Source organism: Numenius arquata, chromosome 1 (genome assembly GCF_964106895.1).
Source record: "Numenius arquata chromosome 1, bNumArq3.hap1.1, whole genome shotgun sequence".
Taxonomy (NCBI): domain Eukaryota; kingdom Metazoa; phylum Chordata; class Aves; order Charadriiformes; family Scolopacidae; genus Numenius; species Numenius arquata.
Window position 1 is genome coordinate 74,736,733 of NC_133576.1, and position 17,421 is coordinate 74,754,153.

General features: G+C 41.0%; 1 protein-coding gene across 2 annotated transcripts in view; it reads left to right on the plus strand.

Moving 5' to 3' along the window:
- Window positions 1-17,421, plus strand: part of RASA3 (RAS p21 protein activator 3) — a 134,321-nt gene that overhangs the window by 74,238 nt on the left and 42,662 nt on the right. For both annotated transcript variants that reach the window (XM_074144284.1, XM_074144293.1), the window contains exon 5: window positions 5,971-6,047. In XM_074144284.1, the coding sequence (XP_074000385.1) occupies window positions 5,971-6,047 (77 nt within the window). The remainder of the gene's footprint in view (window positions 1-5,970; window positions 6,048-17,421) is intronic.

Sequence of the window (17,421 nt, forward strand, 5' to 3'; positions counted from 1 at the left end):
GCGCTGTGTGAGCCCCGTATATGAAGATAATTGACTTGATATTTAATATTCAAGCAAGCAGATTGTATATTTTATATATGTTTTGTTTAAAATTAAGTCTTGTTCATTTCCTGTGATGTTTTTAAGAAATGAAAGATTTCTAAAAACGTTTTCACTGTAACAAAAAGGATGGAGATCTAGTTGATACTTCCTTATAGGTAAGATTTAAGAGATTAAGGTAGATTTGGCTCCTGTCCTTTGAACTTAGGCACACTGTCAGTTTTCTGTGCGTTTACTAGAGCCTTAGATAGAGCACAGAAATTTGTAGTGTTAGTTGGTGTTTTCTTGTAACTCTTTCCCTGAAAAAACAGATTGCATCTGTTTTGAGTTAGATCAGATGTTACATCTGAATCGACATTCAGTTGCTAGATCACATGGTATGTGTCAGATTCCAAGCCAAAATGTGTGTATGTAACTGCACTCAGAAGTGGCTCCCAGCGGTGTCCTGGTGACTTTGCAAACACTGCCTCTAAGTAAGGCCCACTGCTTGTTCAAGATGCTAAAAATGTTTCATGCCAGGATGGCAGAACCTTGACATAAGAATAACTTTAGGATAATCTGCGGTCATGTGTTTTCTTTTCTCCTTCAACATCCTGTGTTTAAATTAAACGGCAAATTTGCAACTGCTGGAAACTTGATACAGGTAGGTAGCATTCATATACTTTTACTTGCTTTACAACTGTCTTCTGGTGTTTCAGTCCACAGTAACTCACAGCTGCATTCCAAGAAGAAGTGGGGTGGCTGGAGACAGGCTTTTCTTGTATTTATAAAAACAGGACTTTGATTCTGATTTTTATTTTCTTTGCAAGCTTGTGATGAGTTCCAGTTTTTCTTCCTGATGCCGGTTAGCATTATGAGAAAGTTAACAAGACTGGAACTTCATTCTATTCTTTTTTTAATAAAGAAGATATTTAACATGCGTAGTATAATTTTTTTCCTCAGTAAGGCCCTTTAAAAGTTTTATTTGTTACTGATTTCCTTTTAAATACTGTCTGCTTCCCTACAAGAAATTCAATCTATTGATGGCTTCTTTAATCAAGAACTGAGAAATGAAAGCTGGCTGGTCCCATTATGCAGCTAGATGTGATTAGGAAGGACGTATGACCTGTGAACCCACCCATCCATATCAGCCGTAGTTTGTGAAAAAGGAAGTGTTCAGCAGTTGAGCTGGCGTTCCTTCGGCTTGTTCCTCGAAAAAGTCCTACCCTTCCAAATGTGAAAGGTATGCTAATGAGCATAGCGGCTTCTAGGAACATCCTGAAAATAACTTTTTTTTTTTATGGAACTGTTTTTAGTAATTAATGCTTTCTACTTCAAAATTGTCAAACTTCCAGCTTCTTCTTTGATTTTTTTTTTTTTTTTTTTCCTCTATGTTGAAGGGGAAAAATGCTTTATGACTAGGACAGGACTCAGTCACTGGCTCTGCAACAGGGATTCTGTCTGAGCAGGACCAAGCCATGATGTTTCAGCTGTAAAACAGGGACAACATACTTTTTATCCTGCCGCTTTATCTGATCTTTCCTGCTTGTAAATGCTGTCAATAACTGTGCGCACCTAGTACAGTCGGAAGCTCTTGTTATTATGACAGTTGTTCTTTTGATAATAAAAATAAGAACTTCTTTATTATAAAGTGTCAGTAAATAAAGATATGGCAACATCCTGTTTCTGTGGTACACTTAATCCAGTGTAGGTGATAATTGACCTTCTGTTGTTTAGATTAACTGTTGATTTTTATGTTACTTGATTCATTGCATAGTTTTCTGTCTTCCCTTTGAAAAATGCGTTATCTGGTGTTTTGTAAACCAACTAATGGCATTGCTCAGGAGTAAATCTATTCAGATGAATCCTTATGTTTTGTCTAACACTATAATTGATTTGGGAAAAAGTATTCTGTTTATGTAGGAGTTATATTTTCTGTGAATTAAGCCTGCAAGTATGTGACTGTAGCCTTATTTTAATGTACTTATGTGGTTGAGTTTTTAACTGGAAGTAAAGAGGTGTTCTGGGAATAGTCGTAGGGCTGCTGGTCCCAGTGATCCCATGACCTCTGTTTTGCTCTCTGAAGCTTTGAGTCACTTTTTGAACAGCTGACCATTTTCAAAGTCTTCACAAGAAACAAATGAGAGCTACAAGGAAAAAAAATGGCTCTCAACCCAAAGGAGGCGGCACTATATTTTTGTACTTAATGTCGCTGGGGAAACGTGTGAAGTACTGCTGACTTAAAAAGATTTTTGCAGCTTAATTTCTAAAATAAGGAGCTTCCATCATAGTCTGTGTGCGATAAAGCAATTTGGCACTGTAAGTAGGTTTGCATTCAAGCTCACCTAAGTGTACTGAAGCATTTTTCCTTTCCTGAGAGAGGTTAGTCTTGCCTTTGTTTATGTTCAGCAGAAATATTTCTATAAAACATTATTTTTCTACAAAGGGATATTTTCTCTAGAGTTCCTAAATCTCTGTTCCTACCTCTTAATTTCCTCAAAACTTGTATTAGTGTTGACTTGTCTAGTAAAGATAATATGCAGGATATCAATGAAGATGGCAGCAGTGTTTTTACAGGTTTGTAATATAAACTTGTTCTCCAGAGGCTGCTGGTTTAGCTCCTGTGATAAAAACGTGACCAGTGGAAGAGAGAACAGTGAAGAGTAAGGGGAAAAAGTAGATAAAACTGTCCTGCTTAACCAGAGTTCTCGGCCAGTTATATGCTTACCTCTTGCTATACATGGGTACGATGGGCACTGCAGTGGTACTGAGTCTTAAAGAGTTGGGTCTAGAAGTGGCTTTATGCGCTTGTGCAGAGAAATCCTTCTCTTACTCATGAGGACAAGCTTCAGTGTAGAACAAAATGACAGATGTTGACATTTACGTACACTGACAGGGTGAAGGAGGATTAGTGTCTTGCTGAAACAGACATGAAGAATCAGGAGTCTGACAGCCAAATGCAACATGTTCAGGTTTTGCATTATTTGTTTTTATAATTTTGTTTAAAATCATGCAAAAGACATCTGGCAGGAGCCGTCTTTTTAAACTCCCACGCAGGTTTGGTCCTTCCCTGTTCAATATGCCAGTGAGCTGCTGCAATGCCTCTGCAACATGGGCTTTTATACAACTTGGAGAGGTCTTTTTTTATTGTTTTCTGGAGGAACACCAGTATCATCTGCCACATGTGCTTGAAAGGCCTTTGGTCCAGCCCTCAGACAGGAAAAACTGCTACTGGGTCAAAATACTGGAGGTATAAGTAGGTGATAGAGGTTTGAGGAGTGAAATTCAGGATAGTGCAGAAAGAATGGTACTGAGAAAGGGGTATACAGGGAAGGGGAGAGGACAACTGTTGTAGTAAGAAACAATCTCTCATAAACTTCTTCAGGACAAGTATTTAGGCACTGACTTTGGAGTTTCTTTATACCAGTAAGCTAAATGTAAAAGGATCAAGGAATGAGCTTGAACTGAACTTCTGTGTGTCCACGCAACTTAATTATTATTGCACTCCCTGCTTTGCTTTGGACTGCTTTCACCAGCTTTTGTCCAGACAAATGTTCTGTAGCGGAAGTAGATCTTAGCAGTGTAGGTGCAACTTAGATCAGGTTTTGATCATCACTCTCCTCTGTTACACAAGATAGACATCCTCACAGAGCAGGAGGTTGCTGTAATCAGTCAGAAGAGATGTTGAAGTCTCTGGCAAGAGTTCTGGTCATGTGCAAAAAGAGGAAAGTCAAATCTGGAAGATCTTATGAAAGGGATGGCAACAGACTTTTTGTATGGGTTGAGGTAGATCTGAGTCAAAGATGACACTTGCATTAGAGCTGTGACTAACTAGCAGGGTGAATTTTAGGGTCCTTTAGTAAAAAGGGTGGAGAGGAGGTGGTTATGAAGGTGAATAACTCAGTTATGGCTGTGATGATTTACAGAAGGTGATTGGGCAGTGCTGGTGTGTCAGAATAGAATCATAGAATCATTAAGGTTGGAAAAGACCTTTAAGATCATGGAGTCCAACTGTAAACCTAACGCTGCCTAGTCCACCACTAAATTGTGTCCCCACCATGTCTTTTAAATGTCTCCAGGGATGGTGACTCAACCACTTCCCTGGGCAGCCTGTTCCAATGCTTGACAACCCTTTCAGTGAAGAAATTTTTCCTAATACCCAATCTAAACCTCCCCTGGCACAACTTGAAGTCTCCCTGCAGCCTCCTTTTCTCTAGGCTAAACAACCCCAGTTCCCTCAGCCACTCTTCATAAGACTTGTCTGACCCTTTACCATCTTCATTGCCCTTCTCTGGACATGCTCCAGCTCCTCAATGTCTGTCTTCTAATGGGGGCCCCAAAACTGAACACAGTATTTTAGGTGCAGCCTCACCAGTGCCGAGTACAGGATGATCACTTCCCTAGTCCTGCTGGCCACACTATTCCTGATACAAGCCAGGATGCTGTTGGCTGCCTTGACCACCTGGGCACACTGCTGGCTCATATATAACAGCCGGCTGTCGACCAATGCCCCCAGGTCCTTTTCTGCCAGGCAGGTCTCCAGCCACTCTTCCCCAAGCCTGTAGTGTTGCATGGGGTTGTTGTGACCCAAGTGCAGAACCTTGGTACTTGGCCTTGTTGAACTTCATATCATTGCCCTCGGCCCGTTGATACAGCCTGTCCAGATTCCTCTGCAAAGCCTTTCTACCCTCCAGCAGGTCCAGGTTGACACTCCCACCCAATTTGGTGTTGTCTGCAAACTTACTGAGGGTGCAGTCAATCCCCTCATCCAGGTCATTGATAAAGATATTAAACAGAACTGCCCCAATACTGAGCCCTGGGGAACACTGCTTGTGACCAGCTGCCAACTGGATTTAACTCCATTCATTTAACTCTTCGGGCCCAGCTATCCAGCCAGTTTTTTACCCAGGGAAGCATACACCCATCCAAGTCATGGGTAGCCAGTTTCTCCAGGAGAATGCTGTGCAAAATGGTGTCAAAGGCTTTACTAATGTCTAGGTAGACAACATCCACAGCCTTCCCCTCATCCACCAGGCAGGTCACCTTGTCATAGGAGATCAGGTTAGTCAAGCAGGACCTACCTTTCATAAACCCGTCTTCACTGGGCCTGATCGATCACCTGGTTGTACTGTGTGACGGCACTCACGATGATATGCTCCATAACCTCCCCAGTCACCACTGTCAGATTGACAGGCCTGTCCTCCTTCTCGCCCTTCTTGTAGATGGGAATAGGTCAATAACAAAATGTATTTTGGATTTGATATATATACACTGGTGCTGAGCTTTTGCCAGTGGGAGCGGATGCTCATGTTTTTAAATGTAATAGATTTAATAAGAGGAATACAGTTTGTATTCATGTTTGCCTTTACTTTCTTAGCATATTTGAGCATAATGTTTTTGCCCAAATCATAATAAAGTTAATGTGATGGTAAGGAGTTGAAGACACGGTAATAGTAGATACTATGCATGCTAGCAACATGGGTGAACTTTTTTTTCAGCTGCTCAGTGTAGCTCTACTGATACTTGTCTCACACTTTATATTATTTCATAATATTTATAATGTTTCAAACCTGTAGGTGTTAATTTGTAACACTGCTGAGATGTCTTTTCAATAATTGTGTTGCAGATCTTTGCTTAATATTTAAAACGCTGAATATAGATAAAACTCCAACACAATATTTTTGTGTCAGACCACAGACACTCCATATCCCTCAATTAGTAAAACAGAGAGAGATAAAATAATGGTGGGTATTATGCACTGAAGTTTAGTGAAATGGCTACTAATGTAGATTTTCTGGCAGGTGAAATACCTTAGTTATACAGCTGTTACTTAATCTTTAAACTGCTTCTGGAATTACTTGTGTTAACTGACCTTCTTTATTTTAAGTTGAAATGGTGGGGCTGACTATGCATAAACCTATTTTTTCATATGGTGTTTTTGGTGTGTTTCAGGGGAAGGTCCACCTTGAGCTGAGACTGAGTGAAGTCATAACAGACACTGGTGTCGTCTGCCATAAGCTTGCAACACGGTAGGATTTGAAACGTAACTGCAGAGTTATGAGAAATATACTAATTACAGATGGTGTGCAACATTTCATTGAAAAATAGTTGGAGGAATCAAAATGTTGATTGGACACTGAATGTTCTTAATCAATTACATTCTTCTGAATTTATAGGATGTGAGATTTTTTTTTTGTTTTCTCTTCTCCTTCTCTCCACATAATCTACATAATTTTCTTCCCAATAGTCTCAAATGTTAGTAAAGCACTTATCCAATTTAGTCACGGCATAAATACTAAAAAGATATCAAAGGGTAATATTAATGTCCTTCTGATTTGCATTAAGGACCTTACCAGCTAAGCAAATTTGTAGAACAACTTGTGTAGTGACACAGTGTTACAGAGCTGACTTAACAAACAAAAGTCCACCATCAATTATTAAAGCAGTCTCAGAATCAGCTATCCAATCTCACTCAGATGAATTGAAACCTAGAAGCCTCAGGACTCAGATGGGAGTCAAGATTTTGCCTTCCTCTGAGGAGGAGTCTGGAAGGCCATTGGTTTCTGACCACACCAAAGCCTTTCAGGTGGCTACTTCAGGAGCGGTGGCAGAGCTGGTTGGCTTCTGTCAGGAATCTGACCATTTGGCAATTGTGTCAATAGGAAAAAAAAGCTGCCCTGCAAGGAAAGTCCTGACCAGCCCTATTTTCAGAGCAGTATTTGACATCATTTTGTTACTGCCTTTGCTGAGGCTTCGTTATTAAGCTATCACAGTAGTCTTTACATCTAGGACCTGCTAACAAATGGAGGTGAGCCATGTGGTTGACCTCCATCCTTCTAGGCACACTGTTGATATGAGGATGTGCTGGGGTATGTGATCTTGCACTCCTGTGTGTATACCCTCTAGCCATCCAGGCCCTACCAGGGCTCTGTGAGAAGGCATATTTGAAGTCGTCCTCTCCGCAGTCTGCTGTGATGAGGCAGAGTGAATAACAGGAAAAGCCTAGAGCAAGTTGCTGTGTAGGCTCTGAGCTCCAGTGAACTTACTAACCAGGGCACAGTGTCACTGGAACACAGCTGTACCTCTTTCAGAACAAAAGTTGCTACATTAGTATAGCTTTGCAGCACCTGGAGGGCCCAGCCTTCCTTTAACTACTACCTGAGGACTCTCATTCTGTCATTTTCCCTTGTGCAGTTTGAATATGACCGAGTGATGATGATCACATGCATTCTGAGAAACCAGGGTTCAAATCTGCACCTACCAAGTCCTAGGCTGACATCTTTTGTTGAAGTGTTATTCACTGCCTGAGAGGGTATATGTGCATGTGGGACACACAGGACGGTGGGCTCATCACTAAGCTTGGACTGTCCTCAGAGGAGGCCTGGAGGATACTGTGCTTAGAGAGGGAAAAGGAGCAGGTGGAAGTGTTTTTGCCTTGGCCTTTCTGGAAGTGTGTAGTGCATTCCTTAGTGGTGTGATATATCCACAAAGGCCTCTGTCTGTATTCTTCAAACCCTAATTGTGGGTTAAGACCCTACGATGTCTGCAAACATAGTTTAACTGGAATATCCTCCCCTCTCCCCATGGTCTGTTTTGAATAGCTAGGTGGTAAACTGAAGGACCTTCAGAATTGTTTGCCTCACTTTTTGTTCTGAGGGAGTATGCCATGCCACAGACAGCTTTCTTCTAAAGGTTTTGTCTTCAGTTAACAAAGACTTGGTAACATTATAGTACCAATGGATTTTTCAATTAAATTCCTGAAATGCTAAAATAGGTGTGTGAAAAGGTCCTTCTTAACACATGCAGCTTCTTGCTTCATGAAAAACAATCAGACGACGATGCCTTTAACAATATGGCAGTGTGCAGCATGTTTTTCTTCTTTCTATCCATTTGACCAGACAGGTTTTAAATCTTTATTCAAATTTTTGCCTATATGGCCTTGATTTGAAGACTCTTTCGTTTACTTTCTACAATGCAGAGAAAATATTTAGATTGGCTTGTGAAGCATTCTGTAACCGTGATTTGCAAGGTACTGTTCAGTAAATACAAGGTAGTAGCTGAAATGCATAGAAAAATCCTGAGATTTTAACCACTGAATCGTGGTATTCAGAGTTTATCTTGATTTACATTCAGCCCTAAGCAAGCTTTTTTTTGTCTGCTGAAGCCATCTTTTCCCATTGTCGTCTTCTCTTCTGTAGGTGACCTGGGCACTCTGTTTGGCTCTGTCTAGTTTCCACAGCTATTTGTTATTTGAGTGGTAAGTGAGAGTAGCGCTTAGCAGTTTAGATAAGGGAACTGAAAAATAAAATTTTTTCTAAAGTATGTGGTGCCATTGGTGCAGGTTTTCATGGCAATGTGTCTTACGAATGAGAAAAGGAATGATGAATAAAAAGAAAGGGAAACTATTACACTGGGGGAAAAATAAGGCACTTCAGAATGTAGTCCAGAATTTTCTTCATGACACACTGTTTGCTTTAGGAAGGTATACAGGAAACTGCAGCTCTTAACATTTTACCATATGATCTGAAATCTCGTTCAGATTTGTTTGTAGTTTGGTTCTTGTGCGTAGGCATGTAAGAAAAGAGTGTGGTAATTAAGCAATGCTCAATTAAATGTCTGTGTAGCTGGAATTTGTCACTGGGAAGATCAGCAAAAGTAGGGGAGGCAAAACCTTTGTTATAGATAGTTCATAAGTGAAAAGTGGAGACTGGGTGCATTAGGGGAGTGCAGCTTCCAACTGTGTTTTGTGAAAATAACTGATTTTCTTGTGGACAGTTTATGAATTTGTTGCAGTCAGCAAGTAAGACGAGGCTATAAAACCATGAACAAGAACCTAGAATCACTTCATCTTAAAAACAGCCTGTTCTGATGAATCTAGTGCTTGTCTTGTGAACTTCCTTGACTTCCTTTTAAGTTTTAATAGTTTTTTTTAAATGGAGCTCTTGGTTGCAGAGATAAACACTACCCCACAAATGGCCTCATAGATTAAACTGGTTAAACAGTTCAGGTCTGCAAGGAGAACAAAAGCTGCTTCCAGTGGGCAGCTGTTTAAAAATACCTTAGAGATGCATGCTTTTTTAAGCCCCAGAATAGTGCTTGTTTTCAGAGACATGTGTGGAGGCTGAAAGACTTGGCCTAATTAGGAAACTTTTTTACCTGTCCAGAAAATAAAGGAAGATGAATTTTCTTAGGAACTTACCCGTCTTCACCAGCGTGCCCCCTGAGCCTGTGTGCATTGCCGCCACCTCTGCATTCCAGAAAGACTGGAAAGCAGCTGGGGCCTTGCTGAGGCAGCCTGCAGTCCCATGGAGCATGCTGTGAACGGTTAGCTGGACGGGTGGATGGGAAAATTCATCTGAATGGAAGGGCAAATTAAAATTAAGTGCTGAGCACTTGAACATTAAGTAGTAGATTATTTTGAAATGCAAAAGTCATGTGAGCTTCCTTAGCCTCTGCAGCGGAAGCAAAAAAAATCAGTTTAAAAACTGTTACCTAATAGCTTCTTCTTAGGAAGCATTCAACACTTTCATTTAGGCCTAAACCACTAAGCTGTTGCACTTCATCAGAGCCCTTCAGAGTCCCTAGTCTCTGCCAGCTGCTACAGCACAATCTCCTGGACTGAATCTCTGCAAAAGAGATTATAAGGAGAAGCATTAGGGGATTTAAAAGTTGCATTGACGGTACAGATGCAGGCACCACACTCAGACTTCCTGTGTCCCCCCATGGCTCCTGCTGTCACCCTCTGTAAGAACCACAACTCTCACTTTTGCATACTCCTTCTGGGAACGCTTTACTACTTGTGGGATCCCTCTGTGGAACTGCTGTGAAACCTGATGGTTCTAGCGACTGGCCTGGACACAGTTGTCAGCTGGGTCTCTGTAAGTTTCTCATGTCCCTGTTACAGGAGTCAGGATGCAGGCTCTTGATCTGCCGTATGCTCACCTCATACAGAGAGAGCAGACCTCAGCCTGCTGAAGACAGACTTTTGCCAAGTGCTTGTCAGATAAAAGACAGCATACGTGGACCTAGTGGCCTGGTATATTCGTGTAACTTCATTCATACTAACTACTGTTGTGCCATGTAGTGAGTCATCTTGAGTGCAGGAAAAAGTAAGTCTTATTCAGTAGGTTCTGGCTTCTTCCCTCTCTGTCCTTCACTCACAAAAGATCTCATGTTGTCTTCCTCCATGCTCTTTACAGCCACAGCCTTCCTGGCCCTCTGCACAGTCAGCTGCTGCTTCTTGTGGCTACCAACATCTGGCCTCACCGTCCATCATCTGTAAAGTGAAGGCCATCTCTTGTTTGTCAAGCCGTTTGTCACCTGCCAGAAATCTGTCCATAATTTTATGAACATTTTAAGGGCCTAAGACCATGAAAAGAAGCGCTCAAGACTTTCCCATGCTTCCTGCTGCTTATGTCCATACCCTTCCCTTTGTGCTGACACACGGCTCTTGGCAGCTGCTTGAGCAATGGTGTTCCCCCCCCCATGTTTTTTAAGCTGAATCAGGCCTTAATCCTGTGCATCCTAGAAACTGCACTATTCCTTTTCCGTAATACAGAGGAAGGAAAATGAGCAGCAGGGACCAGGGAAGGACGCTCTTTCTGCAGCCATGCCAGGTTGAAGGGTTTGAACTACGTCGTGAACGTAGTGTGTGTACCCATATTCCATGAATGCATCTGAAAAACAATGGCACGTGCTTCTCCCTAAATTTTTCTGAGCTACCACTTTCCACATACAGATATCCTTCCTGCTTCACAACAGATGTATTCGGAAAGGAGCCCCATGCCTTTTGTAAACCTTTCCCCACCATTGTTAGAGCAGATTCTGTGCAGCATGTTTGTGTTTAGCAAATTCCCTAGAGATTTTAAGGCCTCTGGGCTGGTCCAGACAACTTTCTCTCATCTCACAGAGCAACATAGGCTAGGATCAGCAGATACATGCATCCATATTTATTTAATAAAGAGGAGGGCTCCTGCAGATAGCTTTATAAAAATCTGTAGGCTTCGCTGTGGTTAAGCTACCAGAGGCAACATTTAGAAGCAGTGTTCTGTATTTAGCAAGATGACATCTGACTTCCAGCATGCCTGAAGGAACAGGCCACTGAACTCCTGTTGAAAGTCAGCATGAGCTGGGAGCTTGGCTCCCTGATCTTCCTTTGAGAATTCCAGCATGTGTATGTAATTAGTCACATTTAAATGTCTGTATTTATTCAGTGTCCCCAGCTGCTCCTTCAAGTCTTGTCTTATGTCTTGTCTCTTAGGTTTAAAAAACCTTGAAAACATCTGCTTTGGAGAGCTTCCCTCTCCCTCCGTTTCTCCGTTTGTTCTCCCTCTACCCCACCCCCCTCCACCCCAGTAAATCTATACAGCTAGATAATAATGTATGTGGTTTAGTAGCCACTTCTGTCTTTCATATGTAGTAGCACAGTTTTCCAGTAAGCGATGCATGAATCTACAAATACATCAGCAAAGCTGAAATTTTATTTGATAAATGGAGCATTTGTAGCCCTGGTGTGGAAGATGTGGCAACTCTACATTAATTTATGAATTAAACTTAAATGCTGTGGAACTCTCTTGAGAACTCTACAAGATGTATTCTGACCATGTGGAACAAAGTTAAATGGGCTGTTTGCAAGAGTAAGCAGGAAAGGAAACAATAAGTAGATATGACATCCCTAAGATAAACATTTCAGGGGTCATTAAGAGAACAGTGAGCTGTGGGCATTTGAGAGCTTTAAAAGCCCTTCTGAAGAGAAAGAGGGAGGTAAGGAAGAAGGTGTCTTTTGTCAAGTGGGGCTAAAGCAGAAGGTCTCTGCGTAGGGGTGGGAGTGCTGGGGCTCTGCGATGGTTCCCAGCTTTCTCTGCCATGTGAATAGAGCACAGAGCATGCAGTGGGCAGCATCTGACCTTCCTCTCTAAATGCTCACATCATAGATTTGAATTTCCTTGTCCATGAGCTTTGGCAGAAAGTGGCAGGGGCAGCACATTGCTTGCAGGTTGGCAACCGTTGCCCTAAATCAGTTTGACATTATTTAACTTTTCAAAATTCTCTTACGCAATGTGCTGTTTCTAATGTTAAGGTAAATGGTTCTCGGTTTTGAAAATTTTAGAGGGTCAGCCTCTATGATTTGCTAGTCACAGCTCCTGAAGGGCAAAGCCACATATATCAAGTCTAGTTGGAAGGGCTGAGATATAATGGCCATTCCTGCTGGTGGATCAGCAGTCTGCATCCTAATCTAAGAGGAAAACATGATCCCATCTTGTCTGGTAAAGGTTTGCTGTTGTCACCTGTGATTGCATTTGGAGACACCTTGAAAAACTACAGGAGTGCAGCTAGTCTTTCAGTCCTGGCATATATTTAAATGCTTTTGTGTAAAACTAAAACATACAGGCATCATCTTTGAGTCATCTGCAGATTTTCCTTTACTAGCTACCTTGTTTCCTGCTTTTCTCATTTACATTGGAGATAGCTATCTTCATCAGATCCCAGGAATAGATAAAGAAACTGTCTAAAGGGTTGGATTAAAGAGTGAACTTGGAAATGTGTGGCTATAGTATATCTATGATGCTGAAGACCAGATTTTATCTGCTTTCTGTTGTGGCTCTATTTCTGATGCTGGTAAGAGTGGAAAGCAGAATTGCAGCAAGGGTAGCCAGCAAAGTTTTAGATAATGCTTTTCTGTGCTGTTTTGTGGTATTTTTTTCCTGAATGCCATTTTAAAGCAGAAAACACTGGGACCCACTAGGTTGATGCAATTTCTTTAATCTCTAATAGTATTCCAGTTTTGTTTAATAGGTGGTGGTGGTGGTGTGTGAGACTGGGTGCTTGTCAGTAGTCTCAGGCTCTTTATGGTGTGTTGGTCTGGTGCAAGGCTGCAGCTCCTGTTGAGCCTGGAAGTAGCCTGAGGCCAGAGCTGGCAGTGGATGCTCTTCCTGTGATGTTAAAACTCTCAGCGTTCTTTCTCTACGTTCAAAATGGGTCCTTGAGCAACCCTGCCTCTTAGGTTTGCTGCTTCCAGGTTTACAGAACATACGTTTATGCATTGCTTTAGAGAAGTTTCTAGTTTGTTGCACAGACATACAGCATACAGCTATCTTCGAACTCCCTGCAGGGTCAAATGAAGCTTATTTTCCTGCCTGAAATATGAGCTGAATCAGGGGGAAAAAAGGGTATTGCTGACTACAAGCAGGCCAGTTTAATGTATACATTGATCAGGTCACCTTATAGTATTTTGAAAAACTTCAAATTCTGTTTGCTGCTAGTAGGGAATGCAAATGAGAGCATAAAGTGGTTTCAAGGCTTCATTTTCAATAAATTCATGCATCCATTAAAATGCCTACCAATCTCCTTTCTCTAGAGAGCATGCCCTGTATCAAGCTGTGCCTTTTCCTGCAGGATTGCATCTTGGTCATGCTTTTAATCTTATATGTATTTCATAACAAACTGGTGGGGAAAAATTGCTTAGAGATTAAATCACATAGTATCTGGTATTTTTATCATGTAGTGCTGCAATACTGTGGGTTTTGGGGAGTAGGGAGAGGAAGGAAGAAGGAATGGATATGTATCTCTGTCCAAGGCTTTAGTATAGTACACACTTTTTTTTTCCTTCCACCTATCTCTGGTAGCATTGAGGCTATACAGCCTGCCGTCTAAGTAGTTATCTCCCCTTTGCTTCTCCATCCCCACTGAAACTTCTCTTAACTATTTTGTAGCCTAAATCAAGTTTAAATTGCTTGCTCTTCAAATCTTCCCATATCTATAAATACCGTCTTCTCCTGCTGCAAGGTTTCCCACTAAGTTTCACCTTCTTTGGTGTTTTATTCAGTGTTTCTTCAGAGCTTCTCCTCTGTTCATGAAATTGTTTACTCAAATCACAAACAAGTGTCTTTTTATCTGGAATCTTCATCAAGAGCAACTTCTTGAATTAGACCCTTTGGCAGTAGTCCACCTCCAGCAGAACATTTTTTAAAGTGCTCGCCGTTTTGAGATTGAATTAGTATCACATAACTCCGGAATATGTATAAATCTGAGTTTGTAATTCAAGACTGGAATGTAACTCTCCTAATTCAGTCTGTTTCAACAGTAAGTGCCACTGTTTAAATAACATAAGGGTACTTCCTGTTTTATACAGAGTAAACATAGTCTAGGATTAAAAATGGAGACAAACTATTCAAGCATAAATCCTGTCGATAAATGATTTTTAACTTCTAAATATTCTTGAGGTCACAGCGTTAGGGTGGTTTCGTGGCATTAGAGAGCATTCCTGTAGTATCCCTATTTGTAAGAGGTACATGGATTTTGAGAACTGTGAGTTGTTAGCGTCTTGGATATGCTGACAGTACCCCAAACGTCTGCAGTTTTTACTTCACTGATGTCCTTTAATGGTGATTGGCTGGGGCAGTTCAATTACATTTGAGGTGGGGCCCTAGGAAAAATTAGTTAACTGTCTTGCAACATGACCTGTATCAAAAGGCTCTTTGATGGACATGGTATTTAGCATAATACAAAAGTAAATGTATATGCTGTTTTATTCTGAATGACTGCTGGAATTCCTGCAGCTTTTGTGGCAGGCGCCATCCAAAACCACTGCTGGTGAAGCTTCTAAAGGAGCAATGAGACACAACTTACAAACTACACTTTTCTGTGCAAGTTTTTTCTTATATATTGCTCCAAGAGCAACACTTGCCAAGGTGATATTTAATAAGCAGAACCAGGAACTGAGGACATCAAGGTGTCATAGGAGTAGAGGAGGCTGGAGAGTAAAGGGGAAGTCACAGGGCCCCAGGTGTTGAAGTTGGGGTTTTTTTGCAAGTATAAGGAAAATAAAGACATGGTACACAATGCATAGGAAACGCCCTTCATTAACTCTGTTGTTGACTGAACTATTTGTTGAGAGGAAGTTATTGCAAGAAGTCGGACAGTGTATGTGGCAATAATGAGAAAGTATCTCTTTCCCTACTCCATCCGGATGAGCAGCTAGAAACCATGTTCATGTTTCTGGGTACCTTATTGTACTGGGAGTGCAACTGGTTATGTATTATGACCAAGTTCTTTCCAGAGCCCCCAGTGCTAAAATCACCAGGTGTCTACTGTACTCTCTGCCCCCACTTCTTGGTATAAACCTTTGACCTGGATGCCATTTTTCTGGTGTTTTCAGTAAGAGCTGAATGTGAAATATTTCATCTGTGTTGCTAATTGCGTATTCGTAACATAGAAAAGTACTTGTGAATGGGAAAGTTTAAAAGTCTTTTAGTACACATTTTTAATTTCATAGCACTTTGAGATCAATCATTTTCACTGTCCCACTCTTTTTCCTTTCCACTATACAAGGTAGTTTGGTAGTTCTTCCTTTAATCAATTTGTTCTCTCAAATACAAAGAGGAAAGGGAAATATTTTGAAAGAAAACACAAGATACCATTCTAATAAGCGCAGAAATTGGCAAGGAGGCTACGCTTTTGGAGGCAGTAGTGTCTGCAATTGATTTTAACTCATTTTACAGTTGACTTGCTTCCAAGCTGATGGTTTTGTAATAATTTCATACAAGCTTCAAACAGAAGCAAGAATTCAGCTAGACTCTATACAGCTGCAGTGTACTGGCTGCACATGCTGTTACCCTTTTAGCTGTTTGACAGTTACTGCTGTATATTCCAGTTTCCTGCCCTGGTAGCCTAAACTTCATGTTGGTAAGAGGTGGCACAGTGTGATGGCCAGCTCTTGTTATTTATGTACTGTCAAGTCAAAGGCTACAGAGAAATGCTGAACTGCCATGTGCAGTCCTCTCCTCCCTGGTGATGGCAACTGGTGCTCTCTTCTCTACACAGCCGTTGGATTAAACAAAATCCATAGAACTGGAGTATCTTTTGAGATGCCTACCACTTTGTAAAATTTTATGGAAATCACCAACTGGTTAAAAAAAAAAAAAAGTCATCAGTGGGAAATTGATGGACAAATGTAGACAGAAAGCATTTTCTCATAAGCCTGTATCTTTAGGAGACTAGCTAAAAAGGATGCTGTTAAATTCAGAAGGGTTCATAGAAGAGCTACAGGAAGAATTGAGGACCTGGTAAATGTGTCTCACAGTGAGTGAGTGTTTGATTCATGCAAGAAGAACTCAGTGATGAAACCACAGTATGCATGATATTCAGAGGAGAGTCCTTCTGATTGCATGGTTGCTTATTCCTACTACAGTGATACCCAATGGTTGGAAGCTAAAGGCTAATCTAGTGGGAAACAAATTTGTTGGCTTTTTGGGTTGGTTTTTTTTTTTTTTGAGTCATGATCAATTATCAGTTTCCTGTAGAACATTGTAAGGATATATTAATCATTGTGAGTCCTTTCAGTTAAGCCTCGATTTCTTTCAAGAAGGTGCTCTGGAGATTCAGTAGACATCATGAACTCATTGCACAGCTTGACTAGGTGAGAGCTTTCATCACTGTCTTAAAAGAGGCCAGACTATGTGAATCCCAGTGATCCCTTTTGGTCCCAAAATATGAGGAGAAACTTAATGCAAGTATAAACTGTTTGTGTAATAACTGGAATTACAAAGCTGATGTGGGCTACTAATTACAGCTGGTTATACCAGAATGTCTACCTGACCATGCCCTAATTTGCATCTTGTTTTTCCCTAAGATCTAAAGTGATAAGACACTAAAACTTTTTTAAAGAGCACTTTGCATTGTTTTTCATCATTATTTTTCACAGGATCTTAGTGCTGTACAAAGAACAGTATAACCACTGTTTTATTTATATATATTATATATATATATAAGGAGAGCCTTCTTTGGCATGGGATATCATAGGTTTTAGCTGAACCTGGGACATGACTGACCTTTCAGAGTAGAGAGTGCAATGGGTGCCAACAGAAGCTGTTTACATATTTGTAGTGCTTTGCTCCTGGTAGGGTACCAAGTTTGCCATTCTGATGTGCTCTCATTGTGCAGGAAATCTCACCTGGTACTTTATCCCATCCAATTGGTAGAGCTATTTTGTCTTCCATTAAAAGTCTGTGCCTTCCTCTCTGGGCACCTTCTGGGTATTGCTCAGTGATGACTCAGTAGTAGGCCATCACTCAGAAAAGTCTAAATAATTTAAATTTCTTTTTCTGAAACACAACCTATAAGACCGTATGTCTATACATTTTTACAGGAGAAGCCATCAGGCAGGATCATTCCAGATGGGTATTTCCCTAATGTCTTAAAAATTGTGGAGACCTGGGAGTCTAGTGCTTTACAGTTGTGTTGCAGAGGATGATGCTTTAGTAAGAAAGTTTCACTGCTAATGGAAGGTTTTGTCTACAGGACCCACTTCCTTTGGTGGTTCCACGCAATGGCTCCAAAACATCTTTCCTGCAATTTCTGTTATATACACTGTGTGATCCTCTAGGCACAGAACACTACTGCGCA